The sequence below is a fragment of the Delphinapterus leucas genome, chromosome 14 (assembly GCF_059928025.1).
Source record: "Delphinapterus leucas isolate spDelLeu-1000000601 "Yukka" chromosome 14, BTC_Dleu_Yukka2, whole genome shotgun sequence".
Taxonomy (NCBI): domain Eukaryota; kingdom Metazoa; phylum Chordata; class Mammalia; order Artiodactyla; family Monodontidae; genus Delphinapterus; species Delphinapterus leucas.
This window is the reverse complement of record NC_143142.1, coordinates 7808951-7833037: the sequence shown is the minus strand read 5'-3', so window position 1 is coordinate 7833037 and position 24087 is coordinate 7808951. Positions and strand designations below refer to the sequence as shown.

General features: G+C 58.4%; 1 protein-coding gene across 1 annotated transcript; it reads left to right on the top strand.

Moving 5' to 3' along the window:
- Positions 1-8: 8 nt before the first annotated feature.
- Positions 9-23699, top strand: SETD1B (SET domain containing 1B, histone lysine methyltransferase). The gene is made up of 17 exons (XM_022597883.3): positions 9-221; positions 725-912; positions 1169-1267; positions 1900-2170; positions 4283-4395; positions 5633-6871; positions 10436-11263; positions 11719-11980; positions 12067-12404; positions 12488-12593; positions 13121-13594; positions 14953-16212; positions 17087-17253; positions 18397-18528; positions 18615-18734; positions 18814-18951; positions 21042-23699. The coding sequence occupies exons 2-17, from the start codon at positions 739-741 to the stop codon at positions 21213-21215; spliced, it is 5895 nt and encodes a 1964-aa protein (XP_022453591.1). The 5' UTR covers positions 9-221; positions 725-738; the 3' UTR covers positions 21216-23699.
- The last annotated feature ends 388 nt before the right edge of the window (positions 23700-24087 follow it).

Genomic DNA, 24087 nt, shown 5'->3' with positions numbered 1-24087 from the left:
TGTGGGATGTGCGGCTACTGGGAGCCGAGCCTCCGCCGCCAGCCGCCTCCCGGGCAGCAGCAGCAGCAGCAGCAGAGGCGGCGGCAGCAGCTCCGGGCCCGGCAGCCGCGGCGGCGGCGCTCCCCCCTCCCGGCCCCCAGTCCGGCCGCCCCGGCCTCGGTTCCCGCGGGGGACACCATGTACTGGCTGGCGGCGCAGGGAGGCCGGCGCCCGGCGGGGATGTAAGCGCGGCTCGGGGAGGGAGAGGCCGCTGCCGACAGCCGGGCGGCCCGAGCCCCCAGCCCCCAGCCCCCAGCCCCGGCCCCGGCCCCCGCTCCGGCCGAGCGGTCGGGCGGGCGGGCGGCGCCAGGCCTGCCGCGAGCCCCGCGCCCGAGCCGGGCGGAGCGAGCGAGCTAGCGCCACGCCGGGCGGCCGGGCGGGTACCATGGGCCGGAGCCCGGGTCCTCCGGGTGCCCCGGGCCCCGCCAGTCTGCACCAGGGACCCCCGGGAGCCCCTCGCAGCCGCCCCGAGATGGTGGCCGAGCGGGCGGGCGCCTAATTCTCCGGAAGGGTTATTCTCTCGCTCCATTCTTATTTTGGGGGGAGCCAGCGAGACAGCTCCTTTTGGGGCGCGCTGGTAGGGTGGGAGGGGGTGGGGGCTGGACGATTTGATTCCTTCGCGTGTGTGTAGAAGCGGCCGCCGCCGCCACCGCGGCGGAGACGACAACAACTTGCTCGTTTTCAGGTTGGGTTAACGGCATGGAGAACAGTCACCCCCCCCACCACCACCACCAGCAGCCCCCGCCGCAGCCCGGCCCTTCGGGCGAGAGGAGGAACCACCATTGGAGAAGTTACAAGTTGATGATTGACCCGGCTTTGAAAAAGGGGCATCATAAACTGTACCGCTACGATGGGCAGCATTTCAGCCTGGCGGTGAGTAGCCGGCGCGCCTCCCCGCCGCCCGCACCCACCCTCCGAGCCGTGGCGAGGAGGGTGGGGGCGGAAGGGTCCGATCGGCCCGGGGACCCCCCTCCTGACCACCCGGCTAACTGTCAGCCGGGTCCGCGGTCCTGGAGTTTGACAAGTGCCTGGAGAAGGGCGGGGGGGGGGGGGCTTGCCCCTGTCCCTGGGGAGTTGGACCAGGCCACCCATTCCGTCCCCTCCCCCCCCCACCGCTTCCTCCCCACAGATGTCCAGCAACCGCCCGGTGGAAATTGTCGAAGATCCCCGGGTCGTCGGGATCTGGACCAAAAACAAGGAGCTGGAGCTGTCGGTGCCCAAATTCAAAGTACGGCCCCTCCCCCCTGCCCCGCGCCCCTTCCCCCCCTCCCCAAGCCCCGAATTCGAAAATAACGCCAGTCTTGACCGAGCCCAGCCGGATTCTGAGTTCCCGCCGTCCGGGGCCTGGGAAGTTTTGGCGGGGAGGGGGAGATGGCAAAGAGAGGGGTGTCCCCTCTCGGCTACTGTAAACAGAATAACACTCGGTGAAACTGTAATCAAGGCGCTGATACAGTATCCTGTCCGCCCAGCTGGGGGCTCCGGGTCCCCACCTGGCTCCTGCCAGCCCAAGGGCTCGGCCCTGGGACCCGCCCCCCTTCCCAGCCTTGTGGCTTTAGGGGTACAACTTCCTAGCCCAAGGGGTCGCCCCTGCGCTGGCAGCAGGGAGAGGAGGATAGAGTAGGGGGTGGGGAAAGAGAAACTGTTTCTTTTTCCCCTTTCCTTTCGAACCCAGAGGACTTCCACGTTCCAAACGATTTAATCCTCCGCTTCCCGGGCCCGCCCGCGTGCATTTTTTTTTCCAAAAAAAAAATTTTTATTTTTTACCTTTCATTGTTTTCAAAGGGCGGGCGAGTGGGGAATTTTGTGTTTTCCATTCGGTTTCAGTGTTCTCAACCTCCCTTCCCCCTCGTCCCCTGCCAGATCGATGAGTTCTATGTGGGCCCGGTGCCTCCGAAGCAGGTGACATTTGCCAAGCTGAATGATAACATCCGTGAAAACTTCCTGAGGGACATGTGCAAGAAGTATGGGGAGGTGGAGGAGGTGGAGATTTTGTACAATCCCAAGACCAAGAAGCACTTGGGCATCGCCAAAGTGGTCTTTGCCACGGTCAGGGGAGCCAAGGAGGCGGTTCAGCACTTGCACAGCACTTCGGTCATGGGCAATATCATCCACGTGGAGCTGGACACCAAAGGTGAGTGGAGGCCCGCTCAGGACAGCCATCGCGGAGGAGCCACAGGACCTGTCAGTGTGACCCCCTCCTCTCCCAGAGCCCCTCTTGCAGTGTTGGGGAGCCCCTCACTCTTCCTTAGGTGCCCCCTACAGCCTTTTCTTTTGCCCCCTCCTGAGGGTAGAGTCACGTGGAGCTAAATGTGTTGTCTGTTGCTAGGAGACAAGCTGTAATTTACCAAATGTGCAGGTCCTTGGCGACTGAACCCCAAGGGACCACCCGGAGGCTTCCCCACCGCTGACACCCCCTCGGGCCCCGCGCGGAGCCCTGGTGGCCTGGGTTTAGGCAGTCCCCAGTGTTGCCGTCTGTGTTAGGAGAGAAAGCAGGGTTCGTTTATTTGTGGTGGGGGCGCTGACGGAGAGCCACTAGAACGCCTTTAAATATCCAAAGAGTACGTCCCTCCACTAAAAAGAGAGTCCTCCAGGGATCTGGAGTGCCCCTCCCCCACAGGCCGCCCCTTCCCCTTGGAAGTGGGAACCAATCTGGGCCCAGAGTGTGGTTTCATTGATAATGCTCCCGTTGGAGCTGGGCGGGCTGCTCCCGGTGCTCTAGGGTTGACACTGTCTTCCCTCCTCTCTCTTAAAGAGACAGCACCACCTCCCAAGCAGCGGAATCCCGCTCTGTGCTCACTGAGCCTCTGAGCGGCTGCTGGGAGAGCCGGGCTGGGGAAGCCATACCTCCCACCCTCAGGGTCCTGGGAGGCTTCTCCTCCGTGCTGGCTGGGGGGCTGGCAGGACTCTAGGGCATCCCCTAAAGTTTGCCTGTGACCTCTCTAGAGAAGTTCGTACCAATACAGAAGAAAGTGCCCGGTGCTCTGAGGCCCAGCCAGCCCTGTGACTGGGCAGGGACTGTTGGGTCCAGAGCCCCTGGGACGTCCCCTGGGAGACCCTGCATGGGAGGGTTTAGGTGAGTGGCTTCCAAGGGTTTCGTGAGCACGGGGTTTAGGGGCAACTCGGGCACACCAAACCCAAGACTGGAAAATGTAAACCTTTCTTTTTCGCCTTTAATAATGAGCACATATTGACTGTCTCTAAGACCTTGCTTGGGGATGCGGAGGGATACTGCTTCTGGGTGGGCACAGTTATCCTATAAACTCTTGCCAAACCTGTGCCTAATTCTGAGGTTCCTCAGGGCACAAGCCAGGTTCCTGTTCCAGTCACAGCGCCCTTCACCCCCCTTCTCTAGTTTCTCAAGTCTCTGTTGGGGAGACCCCCTTGGGTGGTTGCAGGCTGACCTCTCCCTGAGAATCAAATGTAGAGCCCCTCCCCCATCACATGCCCATTTTAAGGAGTAGTCAGCCCTCACCAGAATTTCATTTCTGCAAAAAAAAAAAGAAAAAAGAAAAAAAGAAAAGGCCCTTAGAGACTGCCACCAAGTTTGTATTTCAAGAAAGAGACCGGTAACGAGTGGCTCAAGGAATGCGGCTCCTTTGCATATGTCGGCAGCTGCCTCGGAGGGCTCTATAAATACAGACAACCTGGCCCCCTGGTCTACAGAGGCCTCTCTCTGCCGGGGGTGGGGCTGGGGCGGAGGGTTACCAGAGTGGCTCCGTGGGCCGGGCGAGGACCTTGCGGAGTTCACAGTAACACAGTACTAGAGGGCATTTTACAAACTCTGACAGTCACCTGAGAGAGTTAACAACAAAACTGTCACTCCTGTGTCACTGGGTTTCCTCTTCACTTGCTACAAGGCCCTGGATGTTAAGTGGGAAGGTGAGAGGATGGGGATTACCCCTTTCTTTGGGTGGCATGGCCCAGGTGACAGGAAGGGGCTTTGTGTTGGGGCTGGCATTTCTGTATTTGGGGGAGTCCCAGCGCCACGAGGCATTAAATTCTGAATCTCAGGATCAGAAAAATCATACAGTTTAGGAGCTTCATTGAACAGATCGGACTCCGGAGTGAGGTGATAGGACTCCTGAGTGAGGTACAAAGAGAGAGAAGTGGGAACTTGGTCAGGGTCACTTAGCTTCCCTAGGCTTGGGGTCCCAGGCGCAGGGGCCCCACAAGGATGCCCACCTGTGCGGGCTGCCCCATCCTGGAGCCTCACTGAGTCCTTCCTCCCTTGCCTTTTCCACAGGGGAAACCCGCATGCGGTTCTACGAACTGTTGGTCACGGGCCGATACACACCCCAAACCCTCCCAGTGGGCGAGCTGGATGCTGTCTCTCCAATCGTGAATGAGACCCTGCAGGTGGGTTTATGGCTGTCAGTCCTTTCCCCGCCTCCCCACCCCATCACCAGCTCCCTGGATGTGGCTGGCCCCCACCCCACTTCACCATCTCCAGTGTCAGACACCAGGAAAGGAGCCTGGCTGTGCCCACCAAGGCTTCCAGCAGGGGGTCTGAAAGCCCTGTTTGCCAAAGCTGTCCTCTGGCACGGCCCCCAGCCCTCTCTCTGCACACACTGGGATTCCCATCCCAGAGATCCAGAGTCCATGTGCTTTCCACGTTAATGCTGAAACACTGCTGTGTCCAGGATCCTAGTCTCTGGTGTCCCGTGCACCCCTCTACCCCTGCCGCCAGGAAGCCGAGTTCAAGTCCCTCCTTCCAGAGCAAGATGGATTCCTTCCCCACCCACCGCCTCCCAGGACCTCACCTGGACCACCATCTCATGGGGAGGTTCTCATCCCAGCTCCTACCCCAGCATCAACCCAGCCACCCTCTGGAATAGCTTTTCCAGAGTGAACAGTCTTTGCTTACTTGCTGGTCAGCTGTTTATCAGGCACTTTACGTGTTACGCTATTTTTTTTTCTTTTCCGGTACGCGGGCCTCTCACTGTTGTGGCCTCTCCTGTTGCGGAGCACAGGCTCCGGACGCACATGCTCAGTGGCCATGGCTCACGGGCCCAGCCGCTCCACGGCATGTGGGATCCTCCCAGACCGGGGCACGAACCCGTGTCCCCTGCATCGGCAGGCGGACTCTCAACCACTGTGCCACTAGGGAAGCCCTACGTGTTACACTATTTAAACCCTAAAACATCAAGAGGTTGGAGGGACAAGGCCCTTGGCCACCCCCTCACTTCCAAGACCATCGTCTGCTATCTCTACCTGGAAGGTCTTTGATATCTGACAGCCTGGGGCAGGAAGGAAATCCCAGTTCAAACCAAGATGTCAGGGTCTTATCTTTACTCTGCTTTAGGGATTAGGAAAAACCCTCAAGGTTCTCTGAGGATAATTGGCTACCCCAAGATTAGAGAAGGTGAGGACCATCCAGACACTCCTCTTTAATCTCCCCCCTTCCCCCTGCCGCCGCTGCTTCCGTTCACTATGCTGCAGCTCTAGAGTGACCAGTTTGGCTCCGAGCTCCCCGGTAGCTGGAGTGAGAGGGGAAAACAGTCCCATTCTATTGCACATTTTCCCCCCAGTGATCTCAGACCTCTCTCTCTCTCTCTCTCTCTCTCTCTCTCTCTCTCTCTCTCTCTCTCTCAAGCTGTCAGATGCCCTGAAGCGCCTCAAAGATGGTGGCCTGTCTGCAGGCTGTGGCTCTGGCTCATCCTCTGTCACCCCCAATAGTGGTGGGACACCCTTCTCCCAGGACACTGCTTATTCCAGCTGCCGCTTGGACACGCCCAACTCCTACGGACAGGGCACACCGCTCACGCCGCGCCTGGGCACCCCCTTCTCGCAGGACTCCAGCTACTCCAGCCGCCAGCCCACGCCCTCCTACCTCTTCAGCCAGGACCCCACAGCGACCTTCAAGGCTCGGCGCCACGAGAGCAAGTTCACGGACGCCTACAACCGCCGCCACGAGCATCATTATGTCCACAACTCTTCTGCAGTCACCTCAGTGGCAGGGGCCACAGCCACCTTCAGGGGCTCCGTGGACCTCCCATTCGGGGCAGTCAGCAGCAGTGGGGGCGGCAGTGGCCCTCCATTCAAGGCCCAGCCACAGGATTCAGCCACGTTTGCCCACACTCCACCGCCTACCCAAGCAGCCTCCGCTCCTGGAGTCACATTCAAATCAGCTTTCTCTCCATATCAGACTCCTGTACCCCCTTTCCCCCCGCCCCCTGAGGAGCCCGCTGCCGCAACCCCCTTTGGGGCCCGTGACAGTGGGGAGTTCCGGAGAGTACCTGTGCCCCCGCCCCTGCCGCCCACTGAGCCCCTGACAAAGGAGAAGCCAGGCACGCCACCTGGACCCCCGCCCCCTGATGCCAACAGCATGGAGCTGGGCGGCCGGCCGACCTTCGGCTGGAGCCCTGAGCCCTGTGACAGTCCTGGTACGCCCACGCTGGAGTCATCGCCTGCAGGGCCCGAGAAGCCCCACGACAGCCTGGACTCACGGATCGAGATGCTGCTGAAGGAGCAGCGCACCAAGCTGCCCTTCCTTCGGGAGCAGGACTCAGACACCGAGCTGCAGATGGAGGGCAGCCCTATCTCCTCCTCCTCCTCCCAGCTCTCCCCACTGGCCCCCTTTGGCGCTAACTCTCAGCCTGGCTTTCGAGGCCCCACACCACCCTCCTCACGCCCATCCAGCACCGGCCTGGAGGACATCAGTCCCACACCACTGCCTGACTCGGATGAGGATGATGAGCTTGACCTGGGCCTGGGGCCCCGGCCCCCACCCGAGCCAGGACCCCCAGACCCTACCGGTCTTCTGGGTCAGACAACTGAGGTGGCCTTGGACCTGGCTGGAGACAGGACCCCCACCTCAGAGAAGATGGATGAGGTACCATGGTGTCTGTCCATCTCTGTCTGGGATTGGTTTTGTCTGTCTTGTGGCTCCCTCTTTCCTCCTTGAAACATTCTCCCCGTCGGATAACTAGCTAAGACACAGAAGCAGCAGGACTAGGGCAGCCAAAATAACAGATCACAAATAAAAAGAGAATGAAAAGAGGATACGAAAAGCACCAGGGGCTGTGACTGAGCAGCTGGTTTGCTCTGAGCTCCCTAGCAGCTTTGGTGAAAAGGGAAACATGACCTAGCTCTGTTGCTCTCCTTGCTAGGTATGGGAAGTCAAGACCTTTTTCTGGGGATAAATTCTGACTTGAGCTTCTTTGGTTGGAGTTTGCTGAGATCCCAGAGAGGTGGACTGTGGTGATGGTTTGGGGCCTCCTTCTCTGTTGGGAGGCTGGGACCTGATCAGGACTGGTCCTGACACTCAGGCAGATTTGGGAAGAGGGATCAGCCAGAATGTTCTGCTGAGCTAGGTCAGGTGGCAGCTCTGGAGCACTGTCTCCTAGAACCTGGTGCCCTCTGAAGAGATGGGAAACTGTGGTGGGCAGGGAGGACATTGAAATGTTCCTCCTCCCTCTCCCCCTGCGTCCAGGACTGAAGGAGTTAAGGGCTAGCCCAGGGGGAGGGCCACAGCCAGAACCGGGCTGAGTTGACCACCCCCCACCCTCTGCCCACCCAGAGATCCTCCTCTGGGGTCTCACTGCAGCCTGAGGGTTGGGGTGGGCGCTGCTGCATGCCACATTCCCTTGGGGGAGGATTCCGTCATCTTCCTTGGCTCTGCTCCTCCCCCCTCCTGGTCCAGGCACCTGCCCTGGCCCTCCTGGCCTGGCAGGCATGAACAGCAGGAGCTCAGACACAGCTCTGCGCCCCCCCGTGGGCGGTAGGGAGGAGGGTTCCTCCTCCCCGAGTCCTTTGATTAGGCCGATGTGGCCGCCTCAGGGAGGAACAGAGAGGAACTTGGCTTGCCTGGGAGGGGATTGCAGGTGGCTGGGGCTCCTGGGGGCCTCCAGGCTGTTCTGGGGAAGTGGTTTCTGGCGCTAAGGGGTTCAGGCAGGGAGAGCTGACAGGTGTGCAGAGGTGGGGGGGCTGCTGGCCCTGCTGCCAGCCTCCCTTCTTCCCTCCCTCTCCTGCCGGAGGTTAGGGGATGTTTATTTAACCATGCTCACTGGCTGATCCAGGGCCGGGAAGCCCAGAGGAGCCAGAGGGAATGGGCTTTCCCACGGTGTCACTGTAGGAAAGGGGAGACTGAGGCCCAGAGAGCTGGGGTCGGGGATGCCCCGGGACATCAGCCCAGGGAAGCCCGGGAGTACTGATAACCTCCAAGATGGCCCTCGGGAGCCCCCTGCTGACAGTCGGGAGAGCAGCTCCCGGGTTCCTCCGGCCTGAACCCGAGGGAATCCCAGCCTAGGCTGACCACAGGGGAGAACAGCACAGGGGGACACGCCCTTTCTTCACAGAGGCTGTTAAAAGTTCCGGCTCCGGTCCTTAAGTCTTGAGCCCCACCCCTGTCACTTACTGGTCATGTGGCCTTAGGGAAGTTACTTTCCCTGCCTGAGTCTCAGTTTCGTCATCTGTGAAATGGGATAGTGAGAGTAGCTGCCTCACAGTAATCTCGGCTTAAGTGAGGTGCCACCTGGGAAGCTCCAGGCACGGCTGGAGCTGATGCCGGCCATTCAGCCGCCAGTTCCCGCCGGTTCTCTGCCCCTCGGACGCGGGAGGGGCGGAGGGAGGGGCAGGGCCGCGGGCTGGGCTGGATCAGGGTCTCCCTGTGATTGGCTGGCAGCCGTGGCGGCGTTAACCCTATGCGTGCTGCGCCTGCCTTGCTGGGCGCTGTCCAGGACTGATCTGGCGCTGTCCCTGAGTATCAGGCTGAGCCTGCCAGTGCCTCCCTCAGCATGTGTGTGGGACCCTGAGAGGCAGAGTGTGTGTGTCTGTAGAGGGGACAGAGCAAAAGCGAGGGCTTTCTTCTGCCTTAGGTTTGCTTTTCCTCTTCTCTCTCCCCGCCCCCCATTTCCCTTTGAAGCCTCCCTCACCTGTACGTCTGACCTCTGACCTTACAGCCTGCACAGACCCTGCCCCCTCAGCCTTCAAATGCACTCCCTGGCAACCTACAAAGGCTCTGTCTTCCCAGCCACGTTCCTCCAGGCCAGGGCCTGAGCCCCCTTCTCGCCTCGGGTCCTGACACAAGAGCCTGGGGGTAGCCCATCTCTCCTCGCCCTACCCCTGCTTTGCCTTCTTGCTCCACCTCTACCTTGTGGACCCCGTGCCCCCCTCCAGTTCCAGGCCTCTGCATCCACCTCCCCAAAGCCCCATGTCTGAATGAAAAGAAGTCCTTTCCCGTTTCACAGCCAGGTCATGCTCGACTCCTCCCATTCACGTGGTGCCACGGTCCTGGATTCCCACAACAGCCCCCTGACGCCTCGCTCAGCAGGCACCCTGGGCTCGCATCCCAGCCCTCTTTCTGACTGGCTGGGCGTCTTGGGCCAGTGACATATGGATAGCTCTCTGAGTGTGTTTCCTCACCTGTCAGAAGGGATTGGACTAGAGCCCTACGTTGTGAGGTTAGGGTACAGATGAGAAATACGAGATATTATGTGCTGACAACACTCAGCCCCACCGCGGCCCGTACTAAGACTATATGAAAAGAGTAACTAAGGAAAAATGTAAAGACATACCTCCTATTCGTGCATCCTTACTACTTGCTAAACGCCCCCGCTGCTCGTGTCACCTTCTCTGCCAGGCCCTCTCTGCCACAGTGAAGACTACAGGCCAACTGGGAACAAAGGCTAGTGAGCCACTTCCTGGTTCAAATCCGGGCTCCATCTCTTAGTGGTTGTGTGGCCTGGGCAAGTTCTTAAGCTCTCAAGTGTTCCAACTTCCTCGTCACTAAAACTGGTGATAACAGACCTACTTTACAGGGTTGTTCTGAGGATTAACTGAGTTAAGGTACGTAAAGTGCTTAGAAAGGTGCCTGGCCTGTAGAAAAGGCTAGAGAAGTTTTAACTATTAGTATTATCTTCTCTGAATGCAAATTGAAACAGTCTCTCAAATTGAAACAGAATCTTTTTCCCTCTTCACACCTCACTCCCCTTCCCGGCTTTCTTTTTCTCCATGAAGGACTATATATTTCACATTCCTCCTAGTTATCCTTTGCCTTGTCCCTCCAGAAGTTCAGCTCCAAGACAGCAATAATTTCGTCTGTCTTGTTCACCACTGTGTTCCTAGCACCTGGAACAGTGCCTGCTACACAGCAGGTGCTGAGCAAATGTTTGTTGAATGAATGAATGAGTGAATCTGCATGATAACCCCGTGAGGCAGGTGCTGTGGTGCTCATCATGCAGATGGGGAGACTGAGGCTTAGAGAGATTAAACGACTTGCTTGAGGCCACGTGGCTAGCAAGGGGGGGGACCAGGATCAGAGCTGCGGAAGCCACGTTGCTCTCTCTGTCTTGTAGAAGGCTCCTTCTCTGACCTGCGGGTGTTCAGCAGGGGGATCTGGGAGCCTGCTGGGCCACCCGGGCTCACCCTCACCTCTCTCTCCTTGCTCTCCCTGCAGGGGCAGCAGTCCTCGGGGGAGGACATGGAGATCTCAGATGATGAGATGCCCTCGGCCCCCATCACCAGCGCTGACTGCCCCAAGCCTATGGTGGTGACCCCCGGGACGGGGGCTGTGGCAGCTCCCTCTGTGCTGGCCCCGACCTTGCCGTTGCCGCCGCCCCCTGGCTTCCCACCACTGCCCCCGCCCCCGCCGCCCCCCCCGCCCCAGCCTGGCTTCCCCATGCCCCCTCCTCTGCCCCCGCCACCGCCCCCACCGCCCCCAGCCCACCCCGCTGTGACAGTGCCCCCGCCACCGCTGCCAGCACCACCGCCCGGTGTCCCACCCCCGCCCATTCTGCCGCCGCTGCCGCCCTTCCCACCGGGGCTGTTTCCCGTGATGCAGGTGGACATGAGCCATGTGCTGGGCGGCCAGTGGGGAGGCATGCCCATGTCCTTCCAGATGCAAACGCAAATGCTGAGCCGTCTGATGACGGGCCAGGGCGCTTGCCCCTACCCGCCCTTCATGGCCGCCGCAGCCGCAGCCGCCTCCGCCGGGCTGCAGTTCGTCAACCTGCCGCCCTACCGGGGCCCCTTCTCCCTTAGCAACACTGGCCCCGGCCGCGGGCAGCCCTGGCCACCCCTGCCCAAGTTTGACCCGTCAGTGCCGCCACCAGGCTACGTGCCACGCCAGGAGGACCCGCACAAGGCCACGGTGGACGGTGTCCTGCTGGTGGTGCTCAAAGAGCTCAAGGCCATCATGAAGCGGGACCTGAACCGCAAGATGGTGGAGGTGGTGGCCTTCCGGGCCTTCGACGAGTGGTGGGACAAGAAGGAGCGGATGGCCAAGGTGGGTGGGCGGCGCGGCCCTGCAGGGGGGCGGGCGGCAGAGACCCGGCCAGGCAGCCTCTCTCCTCCCCAGGCACGTACTGGAAACACCACCACCCAGACCCCCAAAGCAGGATAGTGTGAGTGTTATTTTGTGAAACCGGTGTGTCGATGACACAGGTGTGTACTTACAATGCGTTCCTTTTGGGTTCCAACCTCCAAAGCGCGAGGGCCCCTGCTCCGGTGCGGGCAGCCGTAGTAGCCGCTTTGCAGGTGAGGAAGCCGAGGGTCAGGGAGGCAGAGTGGGGCCCTGGGGGCGTCCTGAGTAGTCGGCACAAAATGAGGTAGGTTCCAGGAAAGGAAGTGCCCAGTTACCACGTGGCTGTCACTGTTGAGAGGACGGCAGGCTGCTCAGGGGACAGGGCTGGTGGCAGCGCCGTAACCATGGTGACCTCCCCCTCCTCTCTTGCACCCCAGGCCTCGCTGACCCCGGTGAAGTCCGGTGAGCACAAGGACGAGGACAGGCCGAAGCCCAAGGACCGCATCGCCTCCTGCCTGCTGGAGTCGTGGGGCAAGGGCGAGGGCCTGGGCTACGAGGGCCTGGGCCTGAGCATTGGGCTGCGCGGGGCCATCCGTCTGCCCTCCTTCAAGGTCAAGAGGAAAGAGCCGCCGGACACCACCTCGTCTGGCGACCAGAAGCGGTTGCGACCCTCAGCCTCCGTGGATGAGGAGGATGAAGGTTTGCGCCCCTCCGCTCACCGGGTGCTGGGGTCTCCTCCTCTCCCGTGCACCTGGCCCAGCTCTGACAGCCCTCCTTCCCCACAGAGTCTGAGCGGGAGCGGGACCGCGACATGGCGGATGCCCCCTGTGAGCTCGCCAAGCGGGACCCCAAGGGCGTGGGTGTGCGGCGGCGGCCAGCCCGGCCCCTGGAGCTGGACAGTGGCGGGGAGGAGGACGAGAAGGAGTCGCTGTCGGTGTCCTCATCGTCGTCGGCGTCCTCGTCCTCGGAGTCCTCGACAACCTCGCCCTCATCCTCAGCCTCCGACAAGGAGGAGCGAGAAAGCGCGGAGGAGGAGGGGGAGGGGGAGGAGGAGGAGGGGGAGGAGGAGGAAGGCCCCAGGAGCCAGATCTCCTCCTCCTCGACCTCATCCCTGTCCGATAAGGTACCGTTCGGGCTGGGGAGGCCTGGGGTGCTGGGCCAGGGGAGGGGCCCTTCGGCTCACCTTTCCTCCGTCCCCCCCCCCAGGATGACTATGATGAAGACAGTGACGACAGGGACGAGTCTGAGAATGACGACGAGGACGCAGCCCTGTCGGAGATGAGTGAGAAGGAAGAAGGGGACTCAGATGGAGGTGAGCGGGGCTCCCGGCCCAGCCCGGGGTCCCTCTGCAGAGCGCAGAGCCCGTGCAATAGTCAGCTATACTCTGGGGGCAGATCTCTTGACTTTGAAGTGTGAACTCAGTAAAGCACAAACAGGGCATGCCCTATAATTCCTTTCTCGTGAAGTGTCCAGAAGGGGTCAATCCACAGAGACAGAAAGCAGACTAGTGGTCTCTGGGGTTAGGGGACGGTGGATAGACGGGTGATCGCTAAAGGGAACGGGCTTCTTCTAGACAAGGGCTAGTTATCCACATTGTGAATATATTGAATACCACTGTATCGTTTACTTTAAGACGGTTAGTTTTATGTGATGTGGATTTCACCTCAGTTTAAAAAAACGTGATGACTAGTTAGTACCGACGCACGCACGCGCACACACACACACACACACCTGAGGGCTATGTTCAGCCCAGTGCCGCCAGTTGTGAGACGTTTGGTGAAGTACCTGGCTGGAGCACAGCAGATAATGACAGCGCCCCTGCCTGTGTCCCCCGCCCAGAGGAGACAGTGAGCATCGCCACCTCCAAGGCTGGAGCTGAGTCCTCCAGTGAGAGCTCTGAGTCTTCTGACTTCGAATCAAGCTCCGGGTCCTCCTCGTCACCTTCCGAAGATGAAGAAGAACTGGCAGCAGGGGAGGAAGATGAGGCGGAAGGGGAGGAGGCAGCTGCAGAAGAAAGCGTGGCTCCCGCTGCCCCTGACGAGGACTTTGAGGACGTGGCCACAGGAGCATCCGCGACGGAGTCACTGGTCCCAGAAGAGGAGGTGGACATCGAGGCTGAGGACGAAGCCTCCGAGGCACGGACCCCAATACTGGAAGAGCCTCCCTTGCCTGTGGGTGTCGAGGAGCTGGCTGGCTGCAAGGAGCCCCCCGACGAGCCAGGCCTGAACCAGGAAGGGGCCAGGTTGCTGTCTCCAGAGCCCCCTGCTGGAGAGATGGAGGCCCGGCCCCTGCCATCCCCGGAGCCCACCCCAGGTAACACTTGCAGACCCTGGGAGGGCGGTGGGCATGGAAGCAGGATGTCCTCACCATGAGAATGAGCCCAGCCTCCTTTATACTAATCACTTCACCTTAACTAGTCAGTTTCCTCATCTGTAAAATGGGATCCGTGGATTGTGCTTCCCCCGTGAGGTCATATGGGAGGACAGAGTGAGATGGCTTATGATGTGCCAGCATGGAGCCTGGCACCTGTTAGATCCCAGAGGGGTCTGCTGCTGTCACCATTCCTCTGTCAGTATTTCCCTGGGGTTTAGTCCTTGGACCTTTAATTAGTCCCATGAGATGCTCCCAGAAGAGGGGCTGTGGGTGCAGGTGTGTATGGTCATTTCAGTGACAGAAAGCAGCAGAGAAGGCCTCGGGGTGCTGGGCCAGTTGAGAAGAGGCCATGGACGCTGCCCCCTCCACCATCTTGGTGGAGCTGCACAAAGCATGTTAAAGGCTCTAACAACGCTGTCCAATGGAACTTTCTGCAGTGATAGAAACGTGCTGTCCAATAGAACTTTCTGCGGTGATAGAAACATTCTCTCTCTGTCCTGTCCAATACTGTAGCCACTAGACACAGTGTTGCTAAGAGCAGTTGAAAGGTGGAGAGTGCCACTGTGGAACAGAATTTGTGACGTCTCATTTTCATTAGTATAAACTTACATAGCCACATGTGGTTAGTTTGTACCGGTAATAGTCCTTGAGGAAAGAAACCCGTTGTATTTTGTTTAATTCTGTGTTATTTGGCTATAGAACCACAGGTCTTTGAATATTGTTAAACGTATTAACGGAGCCTCTATTGTCGTCCCCAGTACTGTTTTACGAACTGATAATACAACAGTGGACCAAACAGACAAAAATACCTGGGGCTTACACTCTGGGGCAGGGTGATGGATGACAGCAGATAAGTTAGAAAATGTATTCTGTGACAGTAGAGATAAATGCTAAGAGAAAACCTTAAAGGCTCTGAAAAGTCCTGCAGCAAAGAGACTTGTTGGATTTTATTTGATAGAGGTCATTTTCTTGGTCCATGGGATGTTCCCGGTTCACAGGAACACCGTTCTAAAGACAGTGTCGAGGGCTACAACCATGTCTCCTGCATCTTTGATTTACTCCCACCAACATTTATCAGACACCTACTGTGTGCCTGACACTGGGCCGGGTGCTGAGCGGTCCTTGAGCGGCTTAGCTGGAGGAGGACAGTCCGTATACTCACAGAACCCCTAGGGACCCAGAGGGTATGAGTGCATACCCAGAGACGTGTCAAGTGCATAGTAGGGCAGCATAAGTAGGGTGCTGAGGGACATCTGAATCAAATAATAAAGGTCTGGTTTTTGCCCACCTCTCTGCAGAGAACAACCTGGAAGCGGAGCCTGCGCCCCCCGCGCTGCTGTCCTTACCCCTGCAGCCACCGTTGCCGCCCGCTCGACCACCCCGGCCACCCAGCCCACCACCAGAGCCCGAGACCCCAGACCTCCCGCTCCCAACAGTCCCTCTGGAGCCTCCCCATGAGGACCAGCCCCCACGTACTCCAGGCCTCTGTGGCAGCTTGGCCAAGTCTCAGAGCGCAGAGGCCGTGCCGGCCACACCGAGTGGGGAGCCCCTGCCGTCGGGGGGCAGCAGTGGCCTGCCCCTGAGCTCCCCGCAGCTGCCAGGCAGCCCCTTCTCCTACCCATCCCCATCCCCCGGCTTGAGCAGCGGGGGCCTCCCGAGGACACCTGGCCGGGACTTCAGCTTCACACCCACCTTCCCTGAGCCTGGTGGGCCCCTGCTCCTGCCTGTCTGTCCCCTCCCAGCTGGCCGGCGTGATGACCGGTCTGGCCCCCTGGCCTCCCCTGTGCTCTTGGAGACAGGCCTGCCGCTCCCTCTGCCCTTGCCCTTGCCCCTGCCCTTGGCATTGCCCGTACCCGTCCTGCGGGCCCAGACTCGGGCCCCCACCCAGCTGCCACCCCTGCTGCCTGCTCCGCTGGCCCCCTGCCCACCCCCCATCAAGAGGAAGCCGGGCCGGCCCCGGCGATCCCCGCCGGCTGGGCTATCCTTGGATGGGCCCTTGGTCCGGCCGCCAGGAGGGCCCCCCCTGGGCAGGGACCTCCTGCTTCTGCCAGGCCAGCCACAGACCCCTGTCTTCCCCAGCACCCACGACCCCCGGACCGTGACCCTGGACTTCCGGAACGCGGGGATCCCGGCTCCCCCCCCACCCTTGCCCCCCCAGCCTCCTCCGCCCCCACCTCCGCCACCTGTTGAGCCCACCAAGCTGCCCTTTAAGGAGCTAGAGAACCAGTGGCCCTCCGAGGCCATCCCTCCGGGTCCCCGTGGGCGCGACGAGGTCACCGAGGAGTTCATGGACCTGGCCAAGGTGCGGGGGCCCTGGCGCCGGCCACCGAAGAAGCGCCACGAGGACCTAGTGGCCTCAGCCTCCCCCGAGCTCTCACCGCCGCAGCCCCTCTTTCGGCCCCGCTCGGAATTTGAGGAGATGACCATCCTGTATGACATTTGGAATGGCGGCATCGACGAGGAGGACATCCGCTTCCTGTGTGTCACCTACGAGCGTCTGCTGCAGCAGGACAACGGCATGGACTGGCTCAATGACACGCTCTGGGTCTACCATCCCTATATCCTGCCAGGCAGGGTGCGGGGGCTGCACCTCCCAGGATAGCGCACATCACTGTCACTTACGGAGCAGTGTCTATGCCGGCACCATGCCAGGCTCTGTACAGAGTCATCACTGGCACTTTTAAACACTGCCCTCTGTGCCAGAATTGGCAGGTCTGGGGGCTAAATGTAACAATGTGATTGTACAACATGACAGAAGCAGGGGCTGACAGAAGGTTCACTCTCCCTGGCTCCCTCCCATCGCCTAATTTAATCTTCCCAACAGCCTAGTGAGGTAGGGGCTGCTATTATTCCCATTTTACATCTGAAGAAGCCGAGGCTCAGAGAGGTTAAGTTACCTGCCCGAAGTCACACAGCTATGAAGTAGCAGAGTAGAGATTTGAACCCAGGCAAATCTGGCTCCAGAATCTGCGTTCTCAGCCACGATGCCACGCCACAGTCGGTTGTTACCACAACCCTATGAAGTTGGCGCTGCTTTTATCCCTGTTGTACCAGATGAGCTTATTGAGTTTATTTACTCTGTGTCAGGAACTCTGCTAAGTGTCTGTAGTCATTCCACAGGGCATCGTCATCCCCGATTTGCATATGGGGAAACTGAGGCAGAAGGTGGTTTTTTTTTTTTTTTTTTTAAAAAAACAAAACAAAACACCCAAGGCCATGCAGTTGGGTACCTGTCAGAGTTCTGACCATGGTGGAGATGACCAGTGGGCAGGTGCAGGGAAGTGGTGTAGGTGTGGGCCGTGGAGCTGGGCGTCCTCGGCCCCCTGCAGATGGGTCTGAGGGTGGAGAGGCCAGGCCCGGGAGGGCGTGTCTCCAGGCAGGACTGGGAGGGCCTCTCCGAGAATGTCCATGTGGCCCTTGACCCACACCCACCCACCAGCCTCTCTTCAGCTAAGAAGAAGAAACGGGACGACGGCATCCGGGAGCACGTGACAGGCTGTGCCCGCAGCGAGGGCTTCTACACCATCGACAAGAAGGACAAGCTCAGATACCTCAACAGCAGCCGCGCCAGCACCGACGAGCCCCCCACGGACACCCAGGTACGGCCATCGGGGCCTAGACACCCCAGAGCCTCCCGGGCTGCGCAGAGGGTGGGGCCCTCCTGGAGGGGGTGTCAGGCACCGGGAGCGGTTGTGGAGCCAGAGGGGCTGGTGCATGGAGCACGGAGCGTGCCACTCCCCTGGGTGCTCAAGTGTGAGAGGTGAGGTGAGGGGCAGGTAGGGGAGAGCCTCCGAAGGGTTTTAATCAGGGATACGAACAGAGTTGAGTTGCATTTCCAGAAGTTTCCTTCATTCTTCTTGAAATTGAGGAAATAAATTGGGTAGGTTGGACATGGGGGGCCGTGTGGGAAAAAGAAGATGCATTTGAAAGACTCTCAGGAATATTCGAACATGAAGGTCAGATGGATGGGACTGGGGGCCTGACTGGTTACAGGAGGCAGAATGGGGTGGGACGCTGCTGGGTCCAGCCTTGGGGACTGCGTAGCTGGATGCCAAGCACTGAGGTGAGAAGGAAGGTGGGACCCCCACTTTGGGATGGTTTGAGTTTTGGGGTTTGTGGAACATCCAGGTCGTGAGGTCTGGCGGACAGTTAGATGTATGGGTACAGTAGAGAGCTTGGGAGAGGGACGTCTGGTCTGGGGACCTAAATTTGGGCATCATGAGGATGGAAATGTTAGCCAAAGGCCACAGCAGGGGTGAGCCGACCCGGGAGAACATCTGGAGGGGAGTGAAGCTCCAGGTGTCAATGGTGCGGACAGAGGAAGAGGGGGAGGCCAAGAGAGGGAAGGGATGCGAGGCTGCTGGGAAGAACCGTGGTTTTGAATGAAGCCTCGGGGTGTTAGGTAGACAGACACCCACCATCTCTGTCCAAAAAGCGGAGATGCTTTCAAATCTAGCTGAGAAGGGAAACGATGGCAAGAGTGAAGAGAACGCTGTGTCGTCTTGTTTAAGATTAGAGGAACTTGATCACGTTCAGATTCTGACGGGAAGGACCCCGTAGAGGAGAGGTGGCTATTAGGACGCTCAGAGCAAGGAAGCTGGGAAGCTAGGGCCACAGAGCTTACAGTGGGGTTGCCAAGGATGAGACGGGGATGCAGGTTCCCTGTGGCCAGCTCCCCCAGGCGGCCGCACCCCTCTCTGATCTGTCACCCGCCGTCCCCATCCTTGTACCCATCCTCACAGGGCATGAGCATCCCAGCGCAGCCTCACGCCTCCACACGGGCCGGCTCGGAGCGGCGTTCCGAGCAGCGCCGCCTGTTGTCCTCCTTCACTGGCAGCTGTGACAGTGACCTGCTCAAGTTCAACCAGCTCAAGGTGAGGCTGGGCCCCACCTGGGGCGGCCGGGGCGGCCACAGAATCCAGGACCAGGGCTCTCACCCTCATCCCCTTCCCTCCCCCAGTTCCGGAAGAAAAAGCTCAAATTCTGCAAGAGTCACATTCACGACTGGGGCCTGTTCGCCATGGAGCCCATTGCGGCCGACGAGATGGTCATCGAGTACGTGGGCCAGAACATCCGCCAGGTAAGCACTGCCGGCCAGGACAGGTGTCGGGGTGGGGCTGTGGCCAGCCCCGCCCAGACTGAGGCCTCTTCCTGGCCAGGTGATTGCGGACATGCGGGAGAAACGTTACGAGGACGAGGGCATCGGTAGCAGCTACATGTTCCGGGTGGACCACGACACCATCATCGACGCCACCAAGTGCGGCAACTTCGCGCGTTTCATCAACCACAGCTGCAACGTGAGTGCCCGGCTCGGGGCCGCCGCCCCTGCTGCTGTGCCAGGAGGACCCTCAACCGGAGGGCACGGGAACCGGCGCGGCCTCCTGCCCGAGCTCGGGGCCCACGAGGATAGTGGGGAGGGAGGTGGAGGTGTGAGGCCTTATCCGAGGAGCCGTTCTCCTCTGAGCTTCAGTTTTCTCATCTGCAAAATGCGCATAATGAGACCAGAGGTGCTCGTGACGTGGTCCACACAGCTGGTATTAACAGAGTCCCTTCCCCGTGCTGGGCGTTTTCGATGCCTCTGGGGCAGTGCTGGCCAGTAGAACTTTCGACAGTGACGGAAGTGCTCTGCATCCTTGCTGTCCACTGATATACACGTGTGGTGTTGAGCGCTTGAAACGTGGCTAGTGTGGCTAAAAAACTGAGTGTTTTTTTTTGCGGTACGTGGGCCTCTCACTGCTGTGGCCTCTCCCGTTGCGGAGCACAGGCTCCGGACGCGCAGGCCCAGCGGCCATGGCTCACGGGCCCAGCTGCTCCCCGGCATGTGGGATCCTCCCGGAGTGGGGCACGAACCCGTGTCCCCTGCATCGGCAGGCGGACTCTCAACCACTGCGCCACCAGGGAAGCCCCCAAAACTGAGTGTTTAATTTAAATTAACTTAAAGAGTCACACTCAGCTACTGACGGCTGACATGGCACAGGTCTGGGTGTGGAGGTGGGCGTTGATAACAAGGGTGGTCTTCTCGTGAATATAAGCACAGGGAGCTTCAAATGGAGGACAGGCACCCCTGGCTGTAGGTTCAGGTCTTGGCATCGCTACTTAGTGACCGACTGTAGGCAGGTTACTTCATGTCTCGGTGCTTCAGTTTCCTAATCTGTAAAACTGGGATGATAACAATCCCTCCTCGTAGGGTGTTGGGAGGACCAAGCGGGTTACCGAGGGCAGGCCTTCTGTGCGGATACAGCGGGCGCTCAGTACGTGCCAGCTCGCACGACTGTGACTTGATCATACTCTGGGGCCTGTAGGGACTTCGCTGTGCGTCTCCTGTGAGAGCTGAGGGGTAAGAGGGAATTACCCGGGTGCGGTAATGAGTGAGTGAGGTGAGGCCTGGGGCAGGGAGGGAGAACACCTGTTTGAGGGGCAGTGGGATGAGGTAGGGGGCAGAGGGCAGGGTGAGAGGATGAGGTTGGCGGGGTTGGTGGTGGCTGGGTCACTCAGCCTTGTAAGCAGAGCTGAGAACTTTCTCTAAAAGCCGAGGCCGGCTATTGCCCTGGGGTGACGGGATTTGCTGTCCCTTTGGAAACATTTCCCTGGCAGCTGGGTCAGGAGTTATTCCGAGTTCAGAGAGGGAGCGGGAGCCACTGCAGTCCAGGCAAGTGATGACAGAATCAAGAGGCCCTTTGAGGCAGAAGCCGCTGGGCATGGTGGGCTGGATCCAGCACTGCTAGAGGGGAGGCGGGGGGCAGATGCTTGGGGGGCTGGGTGCGTGGGATGGCCGCTCCCTAGGTTTGAGTTTACTGACTCAAAGTTGTCTCCTTGAGCTGCCACAAGGTGGATATGGAGCAACTAGTTGGATCTGGGGGCCTGGAGTGCAGGCAGGCAAACCTTTTCTGTAAAGGACCAGGTAGTAAGTATTTTTGGCCGTGTGGCCCAGACCATCTCATAGCAACTACTTAACTGCCATTGTAACAAAGGTAGCCATAGGCAATATGTAATGAATGAGCGTGTGCCAATAAAACTTTATTTTCAAGAACAGGCAGCTGGGGCCCGGAGTTTGCTGACCCCTTCTCTAGAGCTCAGAAGTATGGCCTGGGCTAGAAACATAAATTTGGGGATCACCTGCGGTATAAAAGTAAATTGGATATTTCCCTGCGAAATTTGTTATTATTACAATCATGATTCTTATTTAATATCAGAGACAGGGGGCCCTGGTCCACCAGATGGGGGAGCCGAGGCCTAGGGCAGGTGGCCAGTGGGCAGTGGGGTCATGGGGCCAGTACATCAGGCCTTGAGCACGGGGCTCGGTTGGGTTTGGGGGACTGCGGTCAGGGAGGGCCTGGGTGGGGTCCCAGGTGGTCGGCTCACCCTCCCCCCTACATCCCACCCACAGCCCAACTGCTATGCCAAGGTCATCACCGTGGAGTCGCAGAAGAAGATCGTCATCTACTCGAAGCAGCACATCAATGTCAACGAGGAGATCACCTACGACTACAAGTTCCCCATTGAGGACGTCAAGATCCCCTGCCTCTGCGGCTCCGAGAACTGCCGGGGGACCCTCAACTAGGCCCGGTGCCTGGGGATGTCAGCCGCCCCCGGCGCCCGAGCGTGGACCCCTGGCCCCGGGGCCAGACCCCACCTCCCACCCCCATTTCAGGTGCTGTCCCTCTACCCAGCAGCCGTGCCAGGGCCTGGCGCCCCCAACACTACCCCCAGGACCCACCGCAGCTCCGGCCCCTCAGTGGGAAAGGGCTTCTCTGTCTCTCAGCTCATGTCTCTTTCGTTTTTTTAAAGAAATGCTCCTTTCGGGACTTTGGTTTCCGGTGTAAATGTCTCCCCCCACCCCCTACCTCCCCGGCGTCTCCCCTTTCTCCACCTCTTTCTCTCTGTCTTCTCTGTCCAGCCTTCCCTTCCCGGTCAGCCTCTTCCCATGAATGCTGCTACGTTGTTTTCGTCTTCTCATTCTTTTCTTCCTCTTCATGAGAAAAGACGCTTTAACCATTGAAATGTGAAGGCAGAATCAGAGAGCGGGGACCCCAGGCAGGGGCTGCGTGGTTTGATGGTGTGTCGGTCCACGTTCTGGAACCCTCCGGGCCCGGGCGCCGGGCCAGGTGCTGCAGAGGAGGGGGGTCGGGCCAGGCGGCTTTGACCTCAGAACACTACGGAAGGCCCGCTCTCTGCCGGCGGACTCAGTGAGAAGACCCCCCCCCCTTTCCGACCCCCCTCCAGTCTGTTTTCCCCAGCAGCCTGGGGGTGCCTTCCCCCCTCCCCCAGCAGACCCTGGTGGAGCCACGCTGGTCCCAGGCAGGAATTTCCCCTGGGGCTCTCCCTGCCACCCCACACCCCTCCACCCCCCAAATCTTGGGTTCAGTGTTTACTTTCTCATTCGAATGCCAGCGGTGGGGGGGGGGCTGGGGGCGGCTGCGGGGGGGGGCTGGAAGGGTTGTGTTTACTTACCCTCTCCTGCCCTCACCTTCACCCCCAGGGGAGAGAAGCACCTCCCACCAGGGCAGGCGGGTCCCGAGTCCCGCCACTACGGGTGTCTGACCGAATGCCTGACCGAATGCGCGTGTGGCGTATTTTTGTTTGCTTATAAGCTTCACCCGCTCGCCCCCAGCCTGTAGCCTGACTCACCCTGCCAGCAAGCCCCTCGCCCCAAGAAGTCAAGAGCATATTTATTTTCAGAGTGAGAAGATTTATTTCTCCCAGAGAAAGGAAAATCTTGGAAAAGATTGTAAAACTCAGATCTACGTCTGACAGGTTTTTGGTTTTTTTTTAACCCTTGGCATCATCTTTAGAGTTCCTTTCCACGGATTTTTTTTTTCTTGTGCGTGTATAAAATCAAAACAAAGGGGAAAAAAATAGGTTTTTGAAGTTCAGAACAGATTTCTGTACATAGGCTGCCATAAAGGACTTTTTTTCGGGAACATTGTTTCTTGTAGAAACATGTGGGAAGACTTTTTTGCTTATTTCTTTGTACTTCCAAAAAAAACCACACACACACACACACACACAAGCAAGTCCCCCGCACCCCAGAAAGCAAAGAAGGCATGTAAATAATTTATGGAAAGTGACTGTTGTGACCAGGAGTCATCCTCACCAAGACGGGAGAGCTCCCGGCGGGGCTGCCCCGACCCTGCAGATGCAGGCCCGGAGCCTCTGGTATCTCAGCTTGTGTCAAGCTTGTTATCATGTAAATTCTGTACAAAGAATTGTTATTTTTCTCTTTTTTTTTTGTCGTTGGTGGTTTTGTCGTGTTTTTCTTTTTTTTTTTTTTTTTTCAGTTTCTTTACCCCATGCCCTCTCTGTTTGAGACTATGCCCACTGGTTTCAATCTTCATGAAATCGGTGGCATTAAGACACGGAGGGGGACCTGGGCACAGCGGCAACCTTCTCTTCCTTTTGCGGTTTTCTGCCTCATTGTGCAACTGAGGAAATATTTATTTTTCACATGAGGAAATGTGTAGTTTGTAGAGATGGCCGATTTAAGTTACTTCTGGAGCCCCCAAGGGGCTGTCTTCAGTCTGTCCCCTCCTCCCCTAAAAGAAGTGGGGCAGGGGTAATGTGAGGAAACCAGGGTCCAGGGTCCTGCCTCACCCCTCACTCTGGCCTCACCTTGCCCAACCAGCCTTCCCTAAGGGCGAGCAAGGGCCTGGACCCTCCCTGTCCCCAGGAACCACCCCCCCCCCCGTCCCACCCCTGAAATGGCTTGTAATAGCCAGAAATGTGTCAACTCATTTTTCTTTCAATGCCTTCATTTTCATTGAACAAACCTCTGCTTTTGAAGAATTGGGGGTTTCTGCTTTTTCTTTTTCTTGTCCCTGCCCCCCGCCACCTCCCTCCTCCAGCAAAGAAGAGAACCCATAAGTTTTAGGGATGTTTGTGCATATAGATTTTCATCGTACGTAACTTGTTTTGAAGAGAAGTGTTTCCGTTGTGGGTGTGTCTTGCTGTAAATATTTGTTCATATTTTTGTGAATTCAATACTATGTACCATTGTATTATAGTAACTTTTATAAAGCAAACCATAAATATACTGACTTTTCTTACAGATACGCCATCTCCCTTGCTCTCCTCTCTCTTCTCCTCCTTCTTTCTTTCTGTTGGGGGCACACCCTGCTCGCTAAGGAGCGGGTGCTCCGGTAGTCAGGGGTAGGGGTGGAAGGAGCTAGGTGGGGTGTGGTACATTCAGACCATCTGCTTTTTTAAAAACATACATATTTTTTTCTTCCACTTTTATTGAGCTGTAATTGACATACAGCACTGTAAGACCAGCTGTTCTTAAACTCTAAGCCTGTAGGTGGATTCTTTGAACTGGGACAAGTTATATAGTCAGACTAGACCTTCCACAGCTTTCAAGTTTTCCCTCTAGAACTCTTCTTAAAGCCTTAGGTATCTAACACTGCTAATGGTCTACAATTAAAGGAAACAAGATCAAA